This window comes from Hippocampus guttulatus, chromosome 11 (genome assembly GCF_054856545.1).
Source record: "Hippocampus guttulatus isolate MCC_2025c chromosome 11, RoL_Hgut_1.0, whole genome shotgun sequence".
Lineage (NCBI taxonomy): Eukaryota > Metazoa > Chordata > Actinopteri > Syngnathiformes > Syngnathidae > Hippocampus > Hippocampus guttulatus.
In genome coordinates, this window is record NC_141271.1 from 16,126,744 (window position 1) to 16,145,482 (window position 18,739).

The following is an 18,739-nucleotide window of genomic DNA, read 5'->3' on the forward strand; positions in this document are numbered from 1 at the left end:
CGCCTGCGACGAGCTAAGTTTGAAAGTAAACAAGAAGCTGTGGCCTCCATTGACGAAAAAAAGGGGATTGATTCACTTCTCCCGTCTCATGTAAATCCGCTTCGATTCCAAGCGGCAGCTTTCAGTTCCAAATACGCATCCGCGCCGCGCGCCGAGGCTCGCTTTCTTTCGAAACGAACAGACGATTTGGAACAGGACGCATGAGAACCTCAACTGTCAACCTGCACTAAAGTTAGGATACATCCATTGTTTGACATTGACAGTCATCCGGTTGTAGTCCTCCAAATGCTTTGCCGTCTCACCTTGATACCCACGTAGTCTAAAGGAATGATGGGCCTCTCTAGCGAAGGCAGCCCGGCTTCATCCACAGGTTCTCCAACCATCACTTTGGTTGCCACGTTGATAAAGTCCACACCGATTGTTTTGGATACAAAGGGGAAGGAACGCGATGCCCGAAGGTTACACTCTATCACCTGAAAAGAGCAGATTAATGATGTCAGTCTTCACACGAGCATCTCAATGGAAAATGACAACCTACCATGACGTCGTTTCCTTTGACCAAAAACTGAGTGTTGAACGGCCCTGATATTTCGAATGCTTGTGCTATCTTTCGGGTAACCATCTTGACCTGAGAGGTTTGAAAGAACACATACATCTCGGTTTCATTTATCTATGTCGGTGACATATATTGATCAGCAGAACAATAATTGCGCTTACGTTAGATGGCAGACGGTAAAATAAGCCTGGACATGTGCGTGCGGGTATGCATACATCCGCGCGTGCGTGTGTATAGAGCATAACTGACCTTTTCTAAAGAACCTTGGCTAATGGTCTGTGTTGGCAGCATTAAGGTAGCGTCTCCTGAATGTACACCCGCATCCTCAACATGCTCCGTTATTGCATGGACCAGCACCTAGACAGATATAAAGATTAGGCCACAAATGCATAAACCAATTTGCTTCGAGACTCAGGTAGCATCTGCCTGATACGGTGACTTTGTCATTACGTGATCGGGCACAGCCCACACACACATTTGTTTTGATGTCCACTATGTCTATGGTCTTTTTGTCTTTCCTGCATATGACTGCATAATACTGTACACACGTTTCATGTCAGTAATAGCAATGAGCATAATGACGCCTGAAGAAAACGCGTTCATGTAATGGAACTGAATTTAACATGTGACTAATAGCCAACTATACCTTCCCTCTCTTGGCAACAGCATCCACTTCCACCTCCCGGGCACCGCGAATGAATTTGGTAATAACCACCGGATGCTCCTGGAGGACAGAAATGATGTATTTCTTTCAGCAACGCGGACTGAAGTGGGTTTTCTGTGTAGTGTGTTAGGATTCAGATAAAATGTATTTTACGTCAGCTGATAACACAGTGCTCTTGCACTTAGGTTGAGGAGCTTCACCATAAAGGGAAATCTGCTCGGATCAAGCCTAAACATTATTTTCGGGGGAATCATATTTTCCATGATTTTGGTACCCTAGCAAAAAAAAACTAAGAATAAAAAAAAATAAAAAGCAACAGAAAAGCAAAGAGCTGCCTAACGAGCTTGCTTTGGTGCACTGCAGGTAGAAACGTGTGTGCGTAAAGCATGTGTGTATTATTCTAGCCCTGAGTACTATATTGGGTTTTTTTTTGAAAGGGACAGCTGCCCCTGAAACACTTGGGGGTGTAGTGAAGAAAAAAAATGGGCACACTCGGCTAGCCAACAGCTACATCAGCTGCTAGCAGCAGATAATTGAAAGCAGAGGGAGAACTCAGCATGAAGTGTACATGGACGGTGAGTGAGCGTGTGTGTGTGTGTGAGTGTGTGTGCAATATATATAGCTGTTAGCCCATGTAGAAACAAGGACGCGCAAACAACTCTCTCTCGCTCTCTCTCTCTCGTTGTCTCACACACACACACATTGGACAGTGCGCTCACCTGAGACACCTGGGCGGCCTCCTTCATAAAGCACTTCATCTCCTCCTCTCCATGTGCCACGTTCATTGCCGAGCCACTTGTGAAGCAACAGAGGCAGACAGAAAAGGATTGAGGCAGAAGGCCACATGAGAAGAGGAGAAGTAAAGAGGAGCGCATAAAAGGCTACAAACACTCATTATCTTTCTGTTGCATCACCATCGGGAACAAGGTCTGGAAACAGTAAAAACGGCGAACAAGCATTGTAGCAATTGAGATGAAAAAGCACCGCGGGCTCTTGAAAACAAGTTCACAAGTTTTTTGTATTTTATTTTTTTGTTTTAGAGGGGGAGGGGGTATACGGCTTGTGACGTTAGAATGCTCGCTGGGTTATTCTTTCGATGAGAAAGAATGGGCTAGAGGGGGGGGAGTCGGATAAATGAAGGCCATGGGCTTGGATGACAGCTGTGCGGAACACAAACAAACCCAAATGATGATAACTGATCATTCTTTCAAGGGCCTGCAACTGGGAATCATACACGTGCACATTCAAGAATGTTCCCCATCTATTGATACTTTTTTTCAGAGGAGCAAAATGACTCACTCTGCACAATATATTTAGCTGTGTGTCCAATGCACACAGGGCGTCCCTCATCGGGGTCGTGTTATCTTGAAGAATTGTCATGCGATTCGTGTGATTCATTAAATTAAAGTTGCAAATGGGAGGCTTATTTTTTTTCGCAGTTTTTGTAAAATTCAATTTGACACTTTCCTCGAGTGGATTTCGCCACACAACTGTCCAAAAAAATCACAGTTGTTATTGTGACTTATGCGTATCAAGGGCGGAAGCTCAAAACCACTTGTGGCTTGTGGTAAGCATCGCACCTTTCCAAAGTTTACCTGAGAACATAGGACGGACGCAGTAGGCAGGGATAGCCCACCTGGTTAGCAAAGGCAAAGGCATCTTCCTGAGTGGGAGAGAAAAAAAATATTGCATACAGAGAATTTCTGACAAATGTCATTAAAGGGGACGTCAACCCCCCCAAAAATTATTTCCAGTATTATGTTCCGTACGTCTCCACTAATCTAAACACAGCATTCAGATTAATATTGCGCTTGTGGAATATGAGTTAAGCAGCAAAATCCACCCGTTTTTATCCATCTCAGGGGGTGGCCATTTTGACACTTGCTGTCGACTGAAAATGACATCGCGTGTTTTCTAAAGCTGAGCCATGATTGGTGTTACCAGAGCAACTGTGATGTCATTTTCAATCCGCAGCAAGTGGCAAAATGGCCGCCCACTGAGATGGACAAATGGATTTTAATGCTTAACGCATATTCCACAAACGCAATATTAATCAGAATGCCGTGTTTAGAGTAGCAGAGCTGCATACATTTATTGTCAGGAACATTTTGGGGGATTGATTTTCCCCTTTAAGGAAGAGCATATACGGTATAGAGTGAACTGGTTCACACCATTAAATGGAGTGTACATAAAATACATTCTGGGTTGGATGAAACTAAATGTGAATTTAGGGCTGCTATATGCATTTTAACAAATCCATTATCAGTTAAAATGGTTAAAAAAAATCAGCAAACTACATCAATATATATTTTTTCCAACCACTTGAATTTGAAACAGCATATGCACACGTTTCTTCCCGTTTCTGCCATGCAAGTAGAAAATCTCTGCATCTGTTCTGACAAATTCAAACTGATGACGAAACACAAACATCGACTGGGTCCTGGAACAAATACTGTGTAGACGTTGCAAGAAATTATGATGTCCGGTTTTCTAGTTGTGGTTAACCTGGTGATTGATGAAACCAATCCTGGCACAAAGCGATGCATTGTCGCCATCTAGTGGTAATGATAAAAAACACTGTCTTCCTTTTTTTTCCCCTCACCCCCCTCTTTCATTCCCTTTACATAAGGAATGTGAAAAACGGATCGTAGCAAACTGACAGTTAATGATAGCTCCTCGTGTATCATCATCTTTTCTTCGTGGCATTTCAGCAGCCACAATGCCAATATATGTGACAAGTCAAGTAATTACATGTTTAGCTGGGTTGTTGTTGTTGGGGGGGTACTCTAAATGGAATCCGGGAGAAGAAACATGATGCAGTCCTCATCAAGGAACAGCATGAGACATTTTACACAGAAATACATGTTTGCCTGGAATAGCATTGACTGTCATACGAATAAGCGTGCGCATGCGAAATCCATGTCGTCTGCCTTGCATGCAGAGTGGCACCATGGGGATGAGAAATGAAATGAATGATGAATATGACATTGCTAGACTTTGGATTGAATGATGCAGACGCTTAGTCTAATATTTGCAGTGTGCGCATGCAACTCTATGGATCTAACCCACAACCAAATACAGTCCTTATGTGCGATTTCAGATATCATGTTCTATGACTGACAAGTTAATGTGAAGCTCTTGACTCGTGTAGCAATCGTTTTTAGCATGACATGTTCATCAAATGGAAATCTCCATTTACTGTATATGTGTGTGTATATACTGTATATACAGTATATATATATATATATATATATATATATATAGAGAGAGAGAGAGAGAGAGAGAGAGAAATCTCTCTATCCAAAACATCCCAACACACACACAAATTATAGTCGGTGTATCTTCAGGAGTTGTGAGCAGTTTGCAATCTCCAGGGGCCATCTCGCACATTAGTTCCTAATCCCCATCGCCTCTTTTCTCTTACTCTCTCTTCTCACCTTTACTATTTCTCAACATTAACTCATAAGCATGCAACGAGGCAGTCTTGACAGACGCAAGCACCGCAAGCAGCTCAGATGGCATTATGCTCGCCAAACAAAAACAAACTCTTTGAGATCATCGGAGAATAGATAGACACAACATTTTCTCTGTGCAATCTAATAGATTTTGTGGAAACTAGCCCAGGAGAAAAGTAATAGAAGAGAATTATTTTAGACTCGCTCTATACTTTTCCTTGTCCTTCACGCTTTGGTTGAAAAGATGGCTTCCTATTCCTCACAGGAATGTGGCTGGAAACAAGTCAAATGTACAAAACACTAGAAATGCCTCATGCTTCATTGATAGACCGAAACAAAAAAAGGCTGCAGTGTTATTCCAAAACTAAAATGACAAACAACCATCAAGCATTTTCTGGACAAAAAAAATATATATATACTGTATATATATATATATATATATATATATATATATTTAAATATATTTGGTATAGGACCTCCAAATGTGAACAACATTGAATTTCTGCGGGTTAGAAAGGATCTTTAATGAAAATGTCCCTCAGAAAAAGAAAACATGTCATTCCAAGGAGGAGGAGGTTAGTTTTGCTTTTTTTGTTTTCTAGCCATGAGGCAGAGGGTCAGTGTCATTTTCCATTTTGACCAACGTGTTCTTATTCAGGGTGGCCTGGTGGTCCAGTGGTTGGCGCGTCGACCTCACAGTGCAGAGGTACTACCGGGTTCAATCCCAGCTCCGGCCTCCCCGTGTGGAATTTGCATATTCTCCCCGGGCCTGTGTGGGTTTTCTTCGGGTACTCTGGTTTCCTCCCACATTCCAATGCCTGAATCGGTTGCCAGCCAATCGCAGGGCACAGAGAGACAAACAACCATTCGCGCTCACATTCACAACCAGGAACAATTTAGAGTGTTCCATTAACCTGCCAAACATGTTTTTGGAATGTGGGAGGAAACCGGAGTACCCGAAGAAAACCCACGCAGGCACGGGGAGAACATGCAAATTCCACACAGCAAGGCCGGATCTGGGATCGAACCCTGCACCTGTGCACTGTGAGGTCGACGCGCTAACCACTCGGGCCGCCCCTTGTTCAGATTGTTAGTCTAAATTAAGAAATCAATATTGCAGTTGATGTTTGTATATTGCATTTATGTAAGAGGGCAAGAGTTGTTGTATTTCCTATGAATGTTCCTTCCTTCTTACCAGAGAGTTGAGGGCCTTCCAAGGGGCTTGCGCCACTCCGAGGTCATCCAAGATCCTGGAAAAAACGGAGCGCTCCTCAGCTCGGTCAATCTGCAGGGGACTCGTTCCCAAAATGTTCACCCCATTCAGGTGCAAAGGAGCTGCAAGGTTGTTTGGGATCTGACCTCCCACTGATACAATGGTGCCACTGCAACCCTGCAAAAGAAGGAGGGGTTGGAATTCAAATACCGAAGATCAAAAATAGAACAGTGAAGAAGATTTTTGAAAAAAAACAGCCAGAATATAATTTGTCAATATACTTTATCCTCCTGCCAAACACCTATCAACCAAGATTTATAGATTGCGGCCAATTTTAATTATTTTGGAGACTGATGACAAAGAGAAAAGATGAGACGAATGCAAACAGTTCATCTCAGCTGTGCCATGAGTTTAGTTTATCACCGGAGGAAGTGTGCGTGTCAGAAGGGGGGGCAGGGGGGGATGCTCCTGCTCTTTTTCTTAACAGATCGCGGCTCCCTCTTCAGTCGGTATGCATCATGATGCCGTTTCCATGGCAATAGCAGGTGGATCTTGGAAACGCTCTTCATTATTCATGTGCTTGCTCCCCTGACCAGGGTTTATCTTCAGGCTCCAAAGCCGAATATACACACAGACACACACACACACACACACACCTAGTCCCACCCACAGTCACGTATTAAAACAAATCTGCAGGGTTTTATAGCTGTGAGAGTGGGATTTATGATCATGCAAACTCTCTGAACATAACAGACCTTTATTCACACTCTGGTTCATTTACTGGATGTCAAAGAAAATCGATTAGGATATTTTATAATTGATTAGGGAAAGGAAATCTGCCTTATTCACTGTAAACTGGGCTCAACACATAGATGTGTGGTGCACACTAGGTCTAGTATTCATTTGGATGATGAACATTAACCTGGCATTATGTTCCATGAAAATAAAATGTAATTGATATGAATGATAAATTATGCTTTGGGATGGCAAGGTGAGCAGTTAGCATGTATGCCTCACAGTTTGAAACCGCATCATTCGTATTGACCACATCAAAAGGGTCAGTGGGTGCTGACCTCTTGTTGGGTGATGTCCAAGATACGCTCCAGGGTCAGCTCTTCAAAGTACAGACGGTCGCACTCATCAAAATCAGTGCTCACTGTCTCGGGGTTATGGTTGACCACCACTGTCTTCCTGCCAATCTGTCTCAAGGCTCGGATGCTTGACACAGCACACCAGTCGAACTCAACACTGCTTCCTGGTGGACAGAGTAGATCATAAAAGTAAAAGTCGGCCATGACTGGCAGCGAAGGATAGAAAAAAATGCATGACAGTATTAAGTCAAATCATGTCAAATAGCGCAGAACGGATGTTGAAACGAGATTGAAAACTTAACTCACCAATGTGATAGGGTCCACAACCGAGAACCATAACTGACTGGTCCTGAAAGTCCAAGTCATGCTCCTGGTGAATTAGATCACCAATTATCAGTAATTGGTTTGTTTGGAATCAATCTTCATATTTTTGGATCATTCATTTAAATGTGTTTCTATTTCTATAACTTGGCAGAGAAACAATAAAACCGTTTGAATATACTGTATTTTTTTTTTTTTAACATCTCTCACCTGGCCATGATAGGTGCAATACAGGTAATTGGTTTTGGCAGGATATTCCGCTGCCAATGTGTCAATCTGAGAAGAAAATTTAAACATATAAAATAAATTAAATTATCCTTTAATGGTTTACTCTCACTTAAATACTTAAACTGCAACAAAGCATTAGAAACATAAAACGAGAAGCACAAAGTCATATTTCGAAATGTTGGTTTCGGACATTACGATCACGTATATGATCAAGATGAATATCAAAGAACCTGTACTAGAACCTCCAGTCAAGAAACGCGTGTCACCCACCTGCTTGACCCAAGGTCTGATCCCATGCCTGAGCCTCATCTGTCTCGCCGCTCCCTCGCTGATCCCCAAAATGAGTCCAAGCTGACGGTCCGAGAAGCCTTCCTGCTTGGCCCTCAGAAGCAGGCCCTTTGACACTGACAGACTATTAGAAATGGAATTTAAACAGATACCTCCCTGATCCAAGTCACATCAACTTGCCTGTACATCTATTGCGGAAAATAAATAGGCTTTTTAAACATCGCACGACGTTCTGATGTTATTATTAAACAAGCCCAAACACAGATTGAGCAAAGGCTGCGCAACACGAAAAAAGCAGTGCAGACATTATCAAGTGTTTGTGACCTAATTTAACCCTTTCACGCACCAAGAATGATAACCTGTAACCTGAAAACACGCCCACTGTAGTAACCGCTGTCCCCGAAATGGTTAAAATCTACTCCTGGTACGTTTTAGCCGGTCTGCGAATGGGAGTCTTTCAGTGTGATAGAAGCACTACCCAAAAAAAAAAAACTTATATTGGAAAGAATGTTTCTTTCGACGTCAAAGCGATCACAATCTTAAGAACCACCTAAGTGATGCACATACATAATGCTCGCGTGGAGCAAGGGAGCCACAGGGCCACCTGAACTTGACTCTGTGGAGCTTCCGTCTGACAGCAGCCCACTATAACGTGTCCATCTCAATCGCCTTTACCCGCAGAGGCTATACAGACTACAAGAGGCTGACACATGGAAGGCTGCCCGAACGACCACCGGCCATCCATTATTAAATGGTCAGAGTGAGGAGGAAACCGGTGTTGACTCTTCTAAGAATTGTCCATGTTGAAGCTGGAAGGCAGGGCAAGAGAAACTTGATTGGACATTTAAAAAAAAATGGGATAGAATGAGATCCAAATATATATATATTATCCATCCAGTTTCCGAACCGCTTGATCCTCACTAGGGTCGCGGGGGGTGCTGGAGCCTATCCCAGCCGTCTTTGGGCAGTAGGCGGGGGACACCCTGAATCAGTTGCCAGCCAATCGCAGGGCACACAGAGACAAACAACCATCCGCCCACACACACACCTAGGGACAATTTAGAGCGTCCAATCAACCTGCCATGCCTGTTTTTGGAATGTGGGAGGAAACCGGAGCACCCGGAGAAAACCCACGCAGGCCCGTGGAGAACATGCAAACTCCACACAGGGAGGCCGGAGCTGGAATCGAACCTCTGCACTGTGAAGCCGACGTGCTAACCACTGGACTACCGGGCCGCCTATTATATATATTATACCGTATGATATTTTTCCAAAAATGGCACCTTTTCTTAAAGGCAGTCGCGGAGAGTTGCAGACACCAGCGGATTCATTGAGGTGAGCACCATTTGGGTCTTTCAATTGTAATTTTACACGTAAAATCAATTGAAATAACCGTATTTCTTTACAAGGCTGTAAAAATAAAATAATCAGTCCACATGATCATTTCTGAATATATGGGGGAATTCTTAATTGGAATAGTTAGAAGCCACCCAAAAGGGTGACCCCAAGTCAGGATGAAGATTAAACATTCGGTAAACTTCTGTGCCTTCAGACCATATTTGGAATGATTTTCATAATACCTTTTGTGGTTTGTAAGGTGCTGCTCCATTTGCGTTATCCTTTGGAGTTTATGCAGGAACCACGTGTCAATGGCCGTCAACCGGTGGATCTGATCTACGCTCATACCGCCGTGGAGGGCCTTCAGGGGAGAAACATGAAACAGATGCCGCCGAACATCTATAATTCATCATCATCAAGTTCATCATTCATTCTCCTTGTTGCAAGGGCACAAATCCAACACGTTTCCTTCAGTAGGATCTGAAAAATTACTTGGATATTCAAGTAATGTTCCAAATAATGGATGGGTTGTTGCTCTCTTTAAGCCTTTAAGCAAAGTCAAATGCACAAACAAGTTCATGATATTGAGAACAAATCCAACTGGGGGCTCATTTACTTAATGCCAGTCCCAACGTTAACTTGACGTGTAAACCGCAGTACGTCTTCCCAGAGAAATATGAAAGCTAAGTGCACCTTGGCAATGGAGAAAATTCTGGTGCTGGAAGGCACGGCAAGCTCCTGTTGCAAGCCGCGGGTGTTTGTCCAGGCTTTTTTCAGGGGCAGTCGGGGCACAAATCCATCCACTGATGGATGGCACATCCTCAGGGCCTTCTGCATGCTCTCTTCAAAAGTACGGCCAACTGCCATCACCTAAAGCCATTCGATTGACGTATGCGTACGCATACACGGTATTTATAAATCACACCAAAATTTGCGGCGCGTCATAATCCCCAGAACTGTAAGTGAATGAGCGTTCTGATACCCATCACCTCTCCGACACTCTTCATGGCACTGCCGATTTCATTTGACATCCCCTGAAAGCGATCCAGGTCCCAGCGGGGGATTTTGGTGACGATGTAGTCTAAACTGGGCTCAAAGCAGGCTGTGGTCTTTTCGGATACAGAATTCTTGATCTCAGGCAAGGGGATCCCAAGGGCTAATTTAGCAGCCACAAACGCCAAGGGGTATCTGTGACACAGGGGACGTCATGCAAAGAGAGCAAAATAAACCATGAGAGCTCAGTCATACAGCTGCTGTATCACCAGAGGGGGTGAATTCGAAAAGGGGCGTGGTCAAATTGATTATATCCACCGCGGTATTGCAAAAAAGCAGATTTGATCAGGCAGCTTTTGTATTTGATCCCATCTGGGTTTGCGCAGACTCACCTGACGTTGCGGCAGGCCAGTGTAATGCAATCTACCCAAGTCTCTTACCCGGTGGCTTTGGATGCAAGAGCCGAGCTTCTTGAGAGCCGAGCATTCACCTCAATGACGCAATACTCCAGGGACGACGGGTGGAGCGCGTACTGGATGTTACATTCGCCGACAATACCGAGGTGGCGAACCACTTTGATGGCCGTTTCGCGAAGCATGTGATACTCCTCATTGGACAACGTCTGGCTCGGCGCCACCACAATCGAGTCGCCTGAAGAGGAGGAGGAAAAGAAACGCATGGAGTCGTAGCGCACTTACGTTCGGTTTAGCGTGAGGGTTGACGAGACATCTTTCTTTTTTTGATACGCGATTGTCTCAATTGGATTGAACCCGTTGAGGACAGCTTATCATGCCAACAACTGGATTGTATTGGATTTAAATTTTTAAAAAACGATCAAACACGCTCAAGGTGTTTTACTACCTGTGTGAATGCCCAATGGGTCAAAGTTTTCCATGTTGCAGACGGTGACACAATTATCTGCCACATCTCTCACCACCTCATATTCCACTTCCTTCCAACCAAGCAACGACTTCTCCACCAGGACTTGACTGCTCATTGCCAAAGCCTAGAAAATGTCCCAAATTACATTCAAAGATGGAATCCCCATAATAATTGGGAGCTCTGAAAATAAGTGCCCAAAAATGTCTCCATCATGGCAAGCTTTGAATATTCTTACCTTGTGGGCAGTTTCCTCCAGTTTTTCCTTGTTGGCACACAGACCTGAGCCCAGACCTCCCAGGGCATACGCCGATCGCAGCATCACTGGGTAGCCGATCTGTTCTGCGGCTTTCAAGGCATCACACACCTCAACGTAACAAAAGCGCATTTTATTTATTCGGCATTTCCCACCCCAATGTATAATGACTTTGCTAGAAAGCTACTGCGGAACCTGTTATCACACTCGTATTCTTACAGACTCCACAGCCACACTGAGTGCAATCTTTTCATCGATCTCCTTGAGTTTCTCAGAAAAGATCTGCCTGTCCTCCGTAGCCATGATGGACTCCACCGGTGTGCCCAGGACTTTCACTCCATACTTCTCCAGGACCCGCTGCTGAAACAATTCTACTCCTGGAAACGACACAAAACAACGTACCAAGAGGAACGTCAAATGACGTTTGATTTCTCTTCTCACTTGTGAATCAAATGGAAATGTATGCACAATGAATACAAGTAAAAAGTATTTTTCTCGCCACAGTTGAGGGCAGTCTGTCCACCCATGGAAAGCAAAATGCCATCGGGACGCTCAGCCTTAATCACATCGGTAACAAATTGCGACGTGACGGGCAGAAAGTAGACCGTGTCAGCCTGCTTGCTGCCGACTTCGTTGGTTTGGACTGAGGCTATGTTGGGGTTCATGAGCACAGTCTTCAGATTCTCCTCCTAAAACAACAATTTACAGTGTGCCATTGGGTGAAGACGACATCGAGTATGATGATACTAGTACGGTCGGTGAACCAAAACATTTCTTGCTCTGACATAAGTAGCCACGTTTTTTGTTCCTCATACATCATAGACTACAGTTAGTATGAAAATGTCTATTTTAAACATTGTATCCATTTTGTTGTCACCTTCATGGCCTTGATGGCCTGAGATCCGGAGTAGTCAAACTCTCCAGCCTGACCAATCGACAGACCTCCAGAACCGAGTACCAGCACCTTTGAAACCTTCACGCAAAGAGAAAATAAAGCAAAAAGAGAGACGGAGACTATACAGTAAGTTCAGACAGAAATGGACTACCGGCGGCCAGCTCACTCTGAGAAACCCCTTCATTAAATTTCCAATTTAATTTTTTAGCTGGGTGGGGGTTATCGAAATATGTCTCCTCTACCACAGTGGACAGCCGAATGCTCTCGCCTGCGAATAGTGGGGTTCCACTGTGGAGTTTTATGTTGTAATATCACCATTCAGCACTAGCACTTTGAAGTCAAGATGGCGCCCGAGTAGGCAGCCGTCAGCAAGTGCTCTCATGAGCCTTGCTTTTTTTTGTTGTTTTTGTGTTTGTTTTGTCACTTTGTGTTTGTTGTTACGTCGTGTGGAAATGATGTGGGCTTTGTCAGCATTTTTTGGCCACGACATTCATCAAGGAGGAGACTCTGTGCTTGGTGGTTGCGCCTTCTCGGCAGCATGGGTATACCAGCACTGTTTTTGACTGGGAGGAATGTCGGCGCCATTTGACTGTTGTTGCTGGACAGTCCGGGACGCTTGTGTCTTGCACCTGTAATGGGCAGCATTTTTCACAGCCCCGCTTTGTTCAGCGGAGAGATCGGTGCTGTTGAACGGTCTGCGTCTGGATGGATGTAAGTCTTGAGGAGCCGACGATGAGAAGAAAGGAGCGTTAGCGCGGAGCGCCGATGCGGATTTGGAACTGGGAGTCGCGGCTTGGAGTTTGAAGCGGATTACGTGGGACAGGAGAAGTGAACGAATCTCTTTTCGTCAATGGACGCTACAGCTTCGTGTTTGCTTTCAAAACTTAGCTTGTAGCAGACGTGTGCACATTTTCAGCATGACGTCTCTGATCCACTGGTGAAAGGACACTTTGATCCTCTCCTCTTTCATCTATAACTGCTTCAGACAACAAAATGTATGCAGAAAAGTGGTGAAGATTGCACGACTGTCTATGTCCTATGTGTTGTGTTGTGTTATTTTTGTTATTTTGACTTCAAAATGGCGCCGCAAGAGTGGCTGCCTTTCCAGCAGCTCCAATATTTTGTTGTTCTACTTCTTCCTTTGATAACTTTGCTGCTGTGAATTGGGAATTTCTCCATTGCGAGACTAATAAAGGTTTTCTTATCTTATCTTATCTTATGTCAGGCATACGCCGGGTCAGATACCTATACAATAATGTGAGGAGGCTGTCATTTTTTTACAGATTTGGATTGGCATCCTAGACAAACAGAACCTCAGTAACATTCTATTTTTGAGTGAGTGGATTTTTGTGGGGGAAAAATAAATGCACAAAATTTGTTGAATGAGTTGCACTTAATGTTGGTTTGCTGTGCAGCTATTTTGTGCCGTCCTTGAATGATTATTTTTTTTATGTAAATCACAACGTGTGGTGATTTTCTTGTGAGCTTGGCATTTTGTCAGGAAGTGTATGTGGTCGTATGTGACCCCCTCCTACCTAGTAGCACAATGGAAAATGGTGGTCCAATCCCTGATTTACGACATTAACCTCATGATAATATTTTTGACAATCATACTTGCACTCTGGGAGGGACGAATGGTTTCTTCGGCATGACTGACACTATGTTGGCATCTTTTCCTTTTTGGATGAGGGTCATGAAGGTGTCAAAAAGGAACTGTAAAAATAAAATAACCCCCGCCCCCCCAAAAAAATGACAATATTATAAAAGCATAGTAATGCAGGGATAACTGGGATTGAATTTTATTCAGTGCGGTAAGTTTTTAAATACCTCTGTGTCAGTGGGGCCGCCTTTAGCCTCTGGGTGGAACTGAGCTGTGAAAACAGGTTTCGTGTTGTGCATGATGCCCTGCGAAACATCCAAATTTGATGTGAGTGCACAAAATCAAGTCAACAATATTATACTACCACCCTCCCCCCCACGGAGGATTCTCCACTTTCACTCCATATTTTATGAGCCGAGACGAGAGCAAATGTTTATTCATGGAATAGAAAAAAAAATCAGACGGGCATGTTTTCCTGAAGTCATTTGCAAATAGTGAAACTAACCTCATTTGTGCCATCATTGGCATTGATGAAAAGCGGGCTCCACCCCGGGGGTAGGGACTCGCTATCTATGCCATAGCCATGATTCTGTGCAGTAATGAAGGCCTGGCCCGTCATCACGTTCACTACCGGCTGGTTCTGACCTCTGGGGAAAAACACGCACAAATGAGACTCGTTGCATCTACATTTTATTTCCACCTGATTGAATTTCAAGATCAGTGAGGTACGGCCGTCACTGTACGGCAGGTACTACACAAATCGCAAACATCCTTTAAATTCAGTCGTACGGCCTTCATGTCATGCTGAAACCACAAAAACATTCTGTCCTAAATGCATTCATTTCAGATGATACTCACCTGTTGCCCATTGGCAGTTTGTAGGACTTAGCTCCAGCAGCAAGCGCGGTGATCTGATTGCCCATACAGATACCAAACACGGGCTGGGGACGATCACTCTCCAGCACCTAGACAAAAAAAAAAAAAAAGGCCAACGTGATTTATGATATTTCATCCAAAAGACTTCTCAGCTCTTTTTTTCCTCTTGTGAAGACAGCTCATGTAAAAGTTGACCGAGTGGCCCCTGCAAAGGAACTTTTACTATACCTCTTAGTATGGCATTTGAAAAAAAAAAAAAAAAAAGTTCCGATTTTAACTGTAACATTGTCAAGTTAATAAAGCTTAAGGATGGAGAAAGCTTCACCCAGTAACTGAGTAAATTCCTATTGCACAAAAAATAGAACATTTTCGTGGTTTGTAATTCATCCATCCATCCATCTATTTTTCGATCTGGTCGTGGGGGGTGCTGGAGCCGTCTTCGGGTAGTAGGCGGGGGACACCCTGAACCGGTTGCCAACCAATCGCAGGGCACACGCAGACAAACAACCATTCGCACTCACACTCACACCTCGGGACAATTTAGAGTGTTCAATCAGCCTGCCATGCGTGTTTTTGGAATGTGGGAGGAAACCGGAGTACCCGGAGAAAACCCACACAGGCCCGGGGAGAACATGCAAACTCCACACAGGAAGCCCTGAGCTGGAATCCAACCCACGGCCTCTGCACTGTGAGGTCGACGCGCTAACCACTCGTCCACAGGGCCACTAGTTTGTAATTTATTTATCGATACTATACACAAAGTACGTTTATGCCTGGTGTAAAATCTAAATAACAAAACCAATTACTACTTCCATAGACAACTGCATCGAAACAAAACAGAAGCCAGTTCTCGTTCCCACCTTGCGGACATTGTGGATGAGTGCCTCAGCGAGGGACGGGTCTCCTGGTCCATTGGAGATGAACAGGCCGTCATAGCTGAGACTCAGCAAGTCCTGGTCCCATGGTACCAAGTGAACTTCTGCACCCCGCTGGCACATGGACACATTTAGTTAGTGGCAATATATGAAGCGACAGTACCGGTTAACGTGGAAAAGATTCAAATGGTGCTAAATCATGGTCTTCCAAATACTAATATTTTTTTTCGATTTCTCCAGGGAAATTGAGGTTCGGGGGGGCCGTGCGTTTGCTCACCTTAACCAGCAGGCGAATTATGTTATGCTTAATACCACAATCAACTGCTACTACTTTGACAGGGTTTCCTTTTCCAAAAACTTTGGTTTCCTGGGGAGTCAGAGGACATATAAGAAAGAAATCAGCATTGAGCCAAAAAAGAAAAAAAAAACCCCTACAAAAAGCTTTGTTGAGCATTCCGTAAAAGCTGCCATTACTTTTGTTGAGACCTCTGCGATCAGATTGTTTTGATTGGGGTCTGATATCTCAACAGGTTGCCCATCAATTTCAATTTTCCCAAGAACGGTGCCCTGAGGAGAAAACACAATCAGGAAAGGACTTTCAAGAGGACATATTATGGAAAAAATCAATTGTTTAATTTCCTTTCATAAAAGGTTAGGTCTCTGGACTGTTTACATCTACCCAATTTTGAAATGACACAAACCTATTCAATTCTTTGTGAGCTGCCGAATTCCTAAAATGTGTCTGCAACAACACTATGTAGATCGTGACATCACAAATCGGACCAAAAAGAATTGCGGCAATGCCGGATGCACAAATTAATAAGTCTCTCACGCCGCTAGCTTGCGATATCCAACAGGACCGATGCACAATTTTGCACACCAACTAACAAAAGTGATGAACAGATCATCACATCTACAGCACCTTGTCTCTGATGATCTTGGTTAACATTCTGGTGTCTATCCCAAAGAGTGCAGGAACCTGACAAGTAAAAAAAAAAAGAAAAAAAAAAAAAAAGAAATTAGACAATATGGCGTGATAACCCAAAAAGTCCAGGCCTACTGTTATTCACGACACACCAAGTATCATAAGAGCACCTACTTTCTCTTCTTCTAGCCACTGACTCAGAGACTTAACAGAGTTCCAGTGGCTGTACTCGTGACTGTAGTTTTGAACCAGAAGGCCAGACACCTCAAGACAAAAAAAAAAAAAAGTACAATTTATGTATTTACGGTACAGTACTTTTATTTAACAGGGACGATGCAGTCCCCAGTTGGGCCGTCACAGAGTGGTAAAGAAAAGCTCATTTTATGACAGCATATACAGTATAGAAATGAAACTTCCTACACTGCACTTGTCAGTGCAAAGAGTAACTTAAGGAACATAGTCATGAATAGAAATACTCCACTGTTTTTTTTTTAAAGATCGTTTTCTTTTTATTAATATGACACTGAAAGTTCGATATTTGGAATAGCTGGAATGGCTACAAGCTCACCCTCGTGACTTTAGGCAATATAGAAAATAGATAGCCGGACGGATGAATGTTCATCAGAAAGCGATGTGAGCTACAGTCTGTCTTTAAGCTTGTGCTTCAACCTACCCAGGAACCAATACAAATTTAACCCATGAAACAGTGTGGCGCTTCATACCTGGATGCCCTCAGACTCCACATGCTTTCTCAGGCCAAGGTGATCCAGCTCTTTGGTGTTCGGTACACCATAGTTCCCCACTATTGGATACGTCAAGGTCAGGATCTGACCCCTGTAACTGGGGTCTGTCAAGGCCTCGGGATATCTAAAGACAGCGAATGTGACAATGAGAGGATTGCGGAGTGATGATCGAGGTGCATAATTGTTATGATGGTCTTACCTACCCTACAAGGCATGTATTAAAGACTAGCTCTCCAGCTACTGAGGCATCATAACCAAAGGAAAACCCTTTCATTTGGGTGCCATCGTCCAAGACGAGATGTGCTGTTTGGGCCTGGCGAGTAGAAAAGATCAACGTCATATGTTGAAAGGAGAAAAAAAGAAAGATCTTCCCTATTCGAGTCTGAATGCGATACATTTTTCAAATTTGGTAAACTGACCACACGAGTGGGAGCTTAACACCATCGGGCAGCGTAATTGTGCTGTGAAAGCTCAAGCAGACATTTGAATTTTTCACTGCGTGCGCTCGGTGTTGCAGACAAAGACCGAGTATGTGAACACGAAGGTTGATGACCCACTGTGACCTCCATCCGGTTACTAAATAGTCATTCTTCTCTTTTCAAAACACCACATCCTCAACAATACTCTTATGCATTTTCTACAATGTGCCCAACTGCTGCCCTGTCCTCCAAAACTCCATATTTTGAAATACATCAAATTACCAAAAAAAAAAAAAAAAGTAGGTATTCATACATTTTAATTCCACCTTGAAAAAATGTGCAGTTTTAGAGTGTCAAATCTTCACGGCGTTATAAATTAAATATCACTAACTAAACTATGAATCGAAACTCTGGTAACTTGGATCCATTTTTCTTTATGTACAAAGTCAGGTTAGGTCCAACTATATAAACCGATTTACGGAGAAGATGATTTCGGATGATTTGCGTTACATTTTGAGACCTTTCCATGCCTCTAAACGGGAATTGAATGACGTGAGCAATGATTATTTGGAGTTCGTTGGAGCCTTCGTCAACTCCCTGAACTGGACACAAACGACACACCGCTTCCCTTACCTGGACGCTAAAAAGCTTCGCACTCTGAGGTCTCGGCCATACTGGCGTTATTCCAACTTTGTTTCCAACTACACGCCAGCGTCTCAGAGATTTGACAGCGCTGCAAGCCAGCAGGATTTTGGTCATATTATCCAGCAAAGTCGCTCAGTATTCTGTACGACAGGTTTGGCTTCGACAATGTGCGGTTGAGTTTAAAAGGTGTTTAAAATGGTTTCGTTGAAAAGATAACGACGAGCAAGGTCCCGTGGTGATTTCAAACGTGAATGAATGAGTTGAAGAATGACAGCAACAAGTTCCCTCCCTGACAGTTCAGTGTGGGTCCGAAGTGGTGGCAGCTGATTGGACGACACCAAGTAATTTGGTGCGTCATTGATGCGCTGGGCGATTTGATTGGTCCTCCTCGTGGACGTCATCCAGTACATTGTTCAAACAAAATTCGTAGGGCTTTCGAATTTCACAGCATCTACATTTTAGATTACATTATTCTTAAT

At 43.7% G+C, this 18,739-nt stretch overlaps 1 protein-coding gene across 1 annotated transcript in view; it reads right to left on the reverse strand.

Moving 5' to 3' along the window:
- cps1 (carbamoyl-phosphate synthase 1, mitochondrial) overlaps positions 1-18,436 on the reverse strand; it is a 28,287-nt gene extending 9,851 nt beyond the window's left edge. Inside the window, exons 1-32 of the mRNA XM_086123435.1 lie at positions 18,249-18,436; positions 17,400-17,509; positions 17,176-17,320; positions 16,628-16,717; positions 16,451-16,507; positions 16,003-16,095; positions 15,806-15,895; positions 15,514-15,642; positions 14,636-14,742; positions 14,283-14,424; positions 14,005-14,082; positions 13,792-13,890; positions 12,160-12,255; positions 11,782-11,971; positions 11,502-11,659; positions 11,265-11,393; positions 11,009-11,153; positions 10,588-10,798; positions 10,144-10,342; positions 9,848-10,024; positions 9,397-9,515; positions 7,799-7,940; positions 7,511-7,576; positions 7,286-7,349; positions 6,962-7,143; positions 5,871-6,065; positions 2,816-2,883; positions 1,940-2,015; positions 1,203-1,280; positions 806-913; positions 539-628; positions 303-473 (exon numbers count right to left, since the gene is read on the reverse strand). Of these exons, the coding sequence (XP_085979561.1) occupies positions 303-473; positions 539-628; positions 806-913; positions 1,203-1,280; positions 1,940-2,015; positions 2,816-2,883; positions 5,871-6,065; positions 6,962-7,143; positions 7,286-7,349; positions 7,511-7,576; positions 7,799-7,940; positions 9,397-9,515; positions 9,848-10,024; positions 10,144-10,342; positions 10,588-10,798; positions 11,009-11,153; positions 11,265-11,393; positions 11,502-11,659; positions 11,782-11,971; positions 12,160-12,255; positions 13,792-13,890; positions 14,005-14,082; positions 14,283-14,424; positions 14,636-14,742; positions 15,514-15,642; positions 15,806-15,895; positions 16,003-16,095; positions 16,451-16,507; positions 16,628-16,717; positions 17,176-17,320; positions 17,400-17,509; positions 18,249-18,374 (3,930 nt within the window). The 5' untranslated portion in view covers positions 18,375-18,436. The remainder of the gene's footprint in view (positions 1-302; positions 474-538; positions 629-805; positions 914-1,202; positions 1,281-1,939; positions 2,016-2,815; positions 2,884-5,870; positions 6,066-6,961; positions 7,144-7,285; positions 7,350-7,510; positions 7,577-7,798; positions 7,941-9,396; positions 9,516-9,847; positions 10,025-10,143; positions 10,343-10,587; positions 10,799-11,008; positions 11,154-11,264; positions 11,394-11,501; positions 11,660-11,781; positions 11,972-12,159; positions 12,256-13,791; positions 13,891-14,004; positions 14,083-14,282; positions 14,425-14,635; positions 14,743-15,513; positions 15,643-15,805; positions 15,896-16,002; positions 16,096-16,450; positions 16,508-16,627; positions 16,718-17,175; positions 17,321-17,399; positions 17,510-18,248) is intronic.
- Between the last annotated feature and the right edge of the window lie 303 nt (positions 18,437-18,739).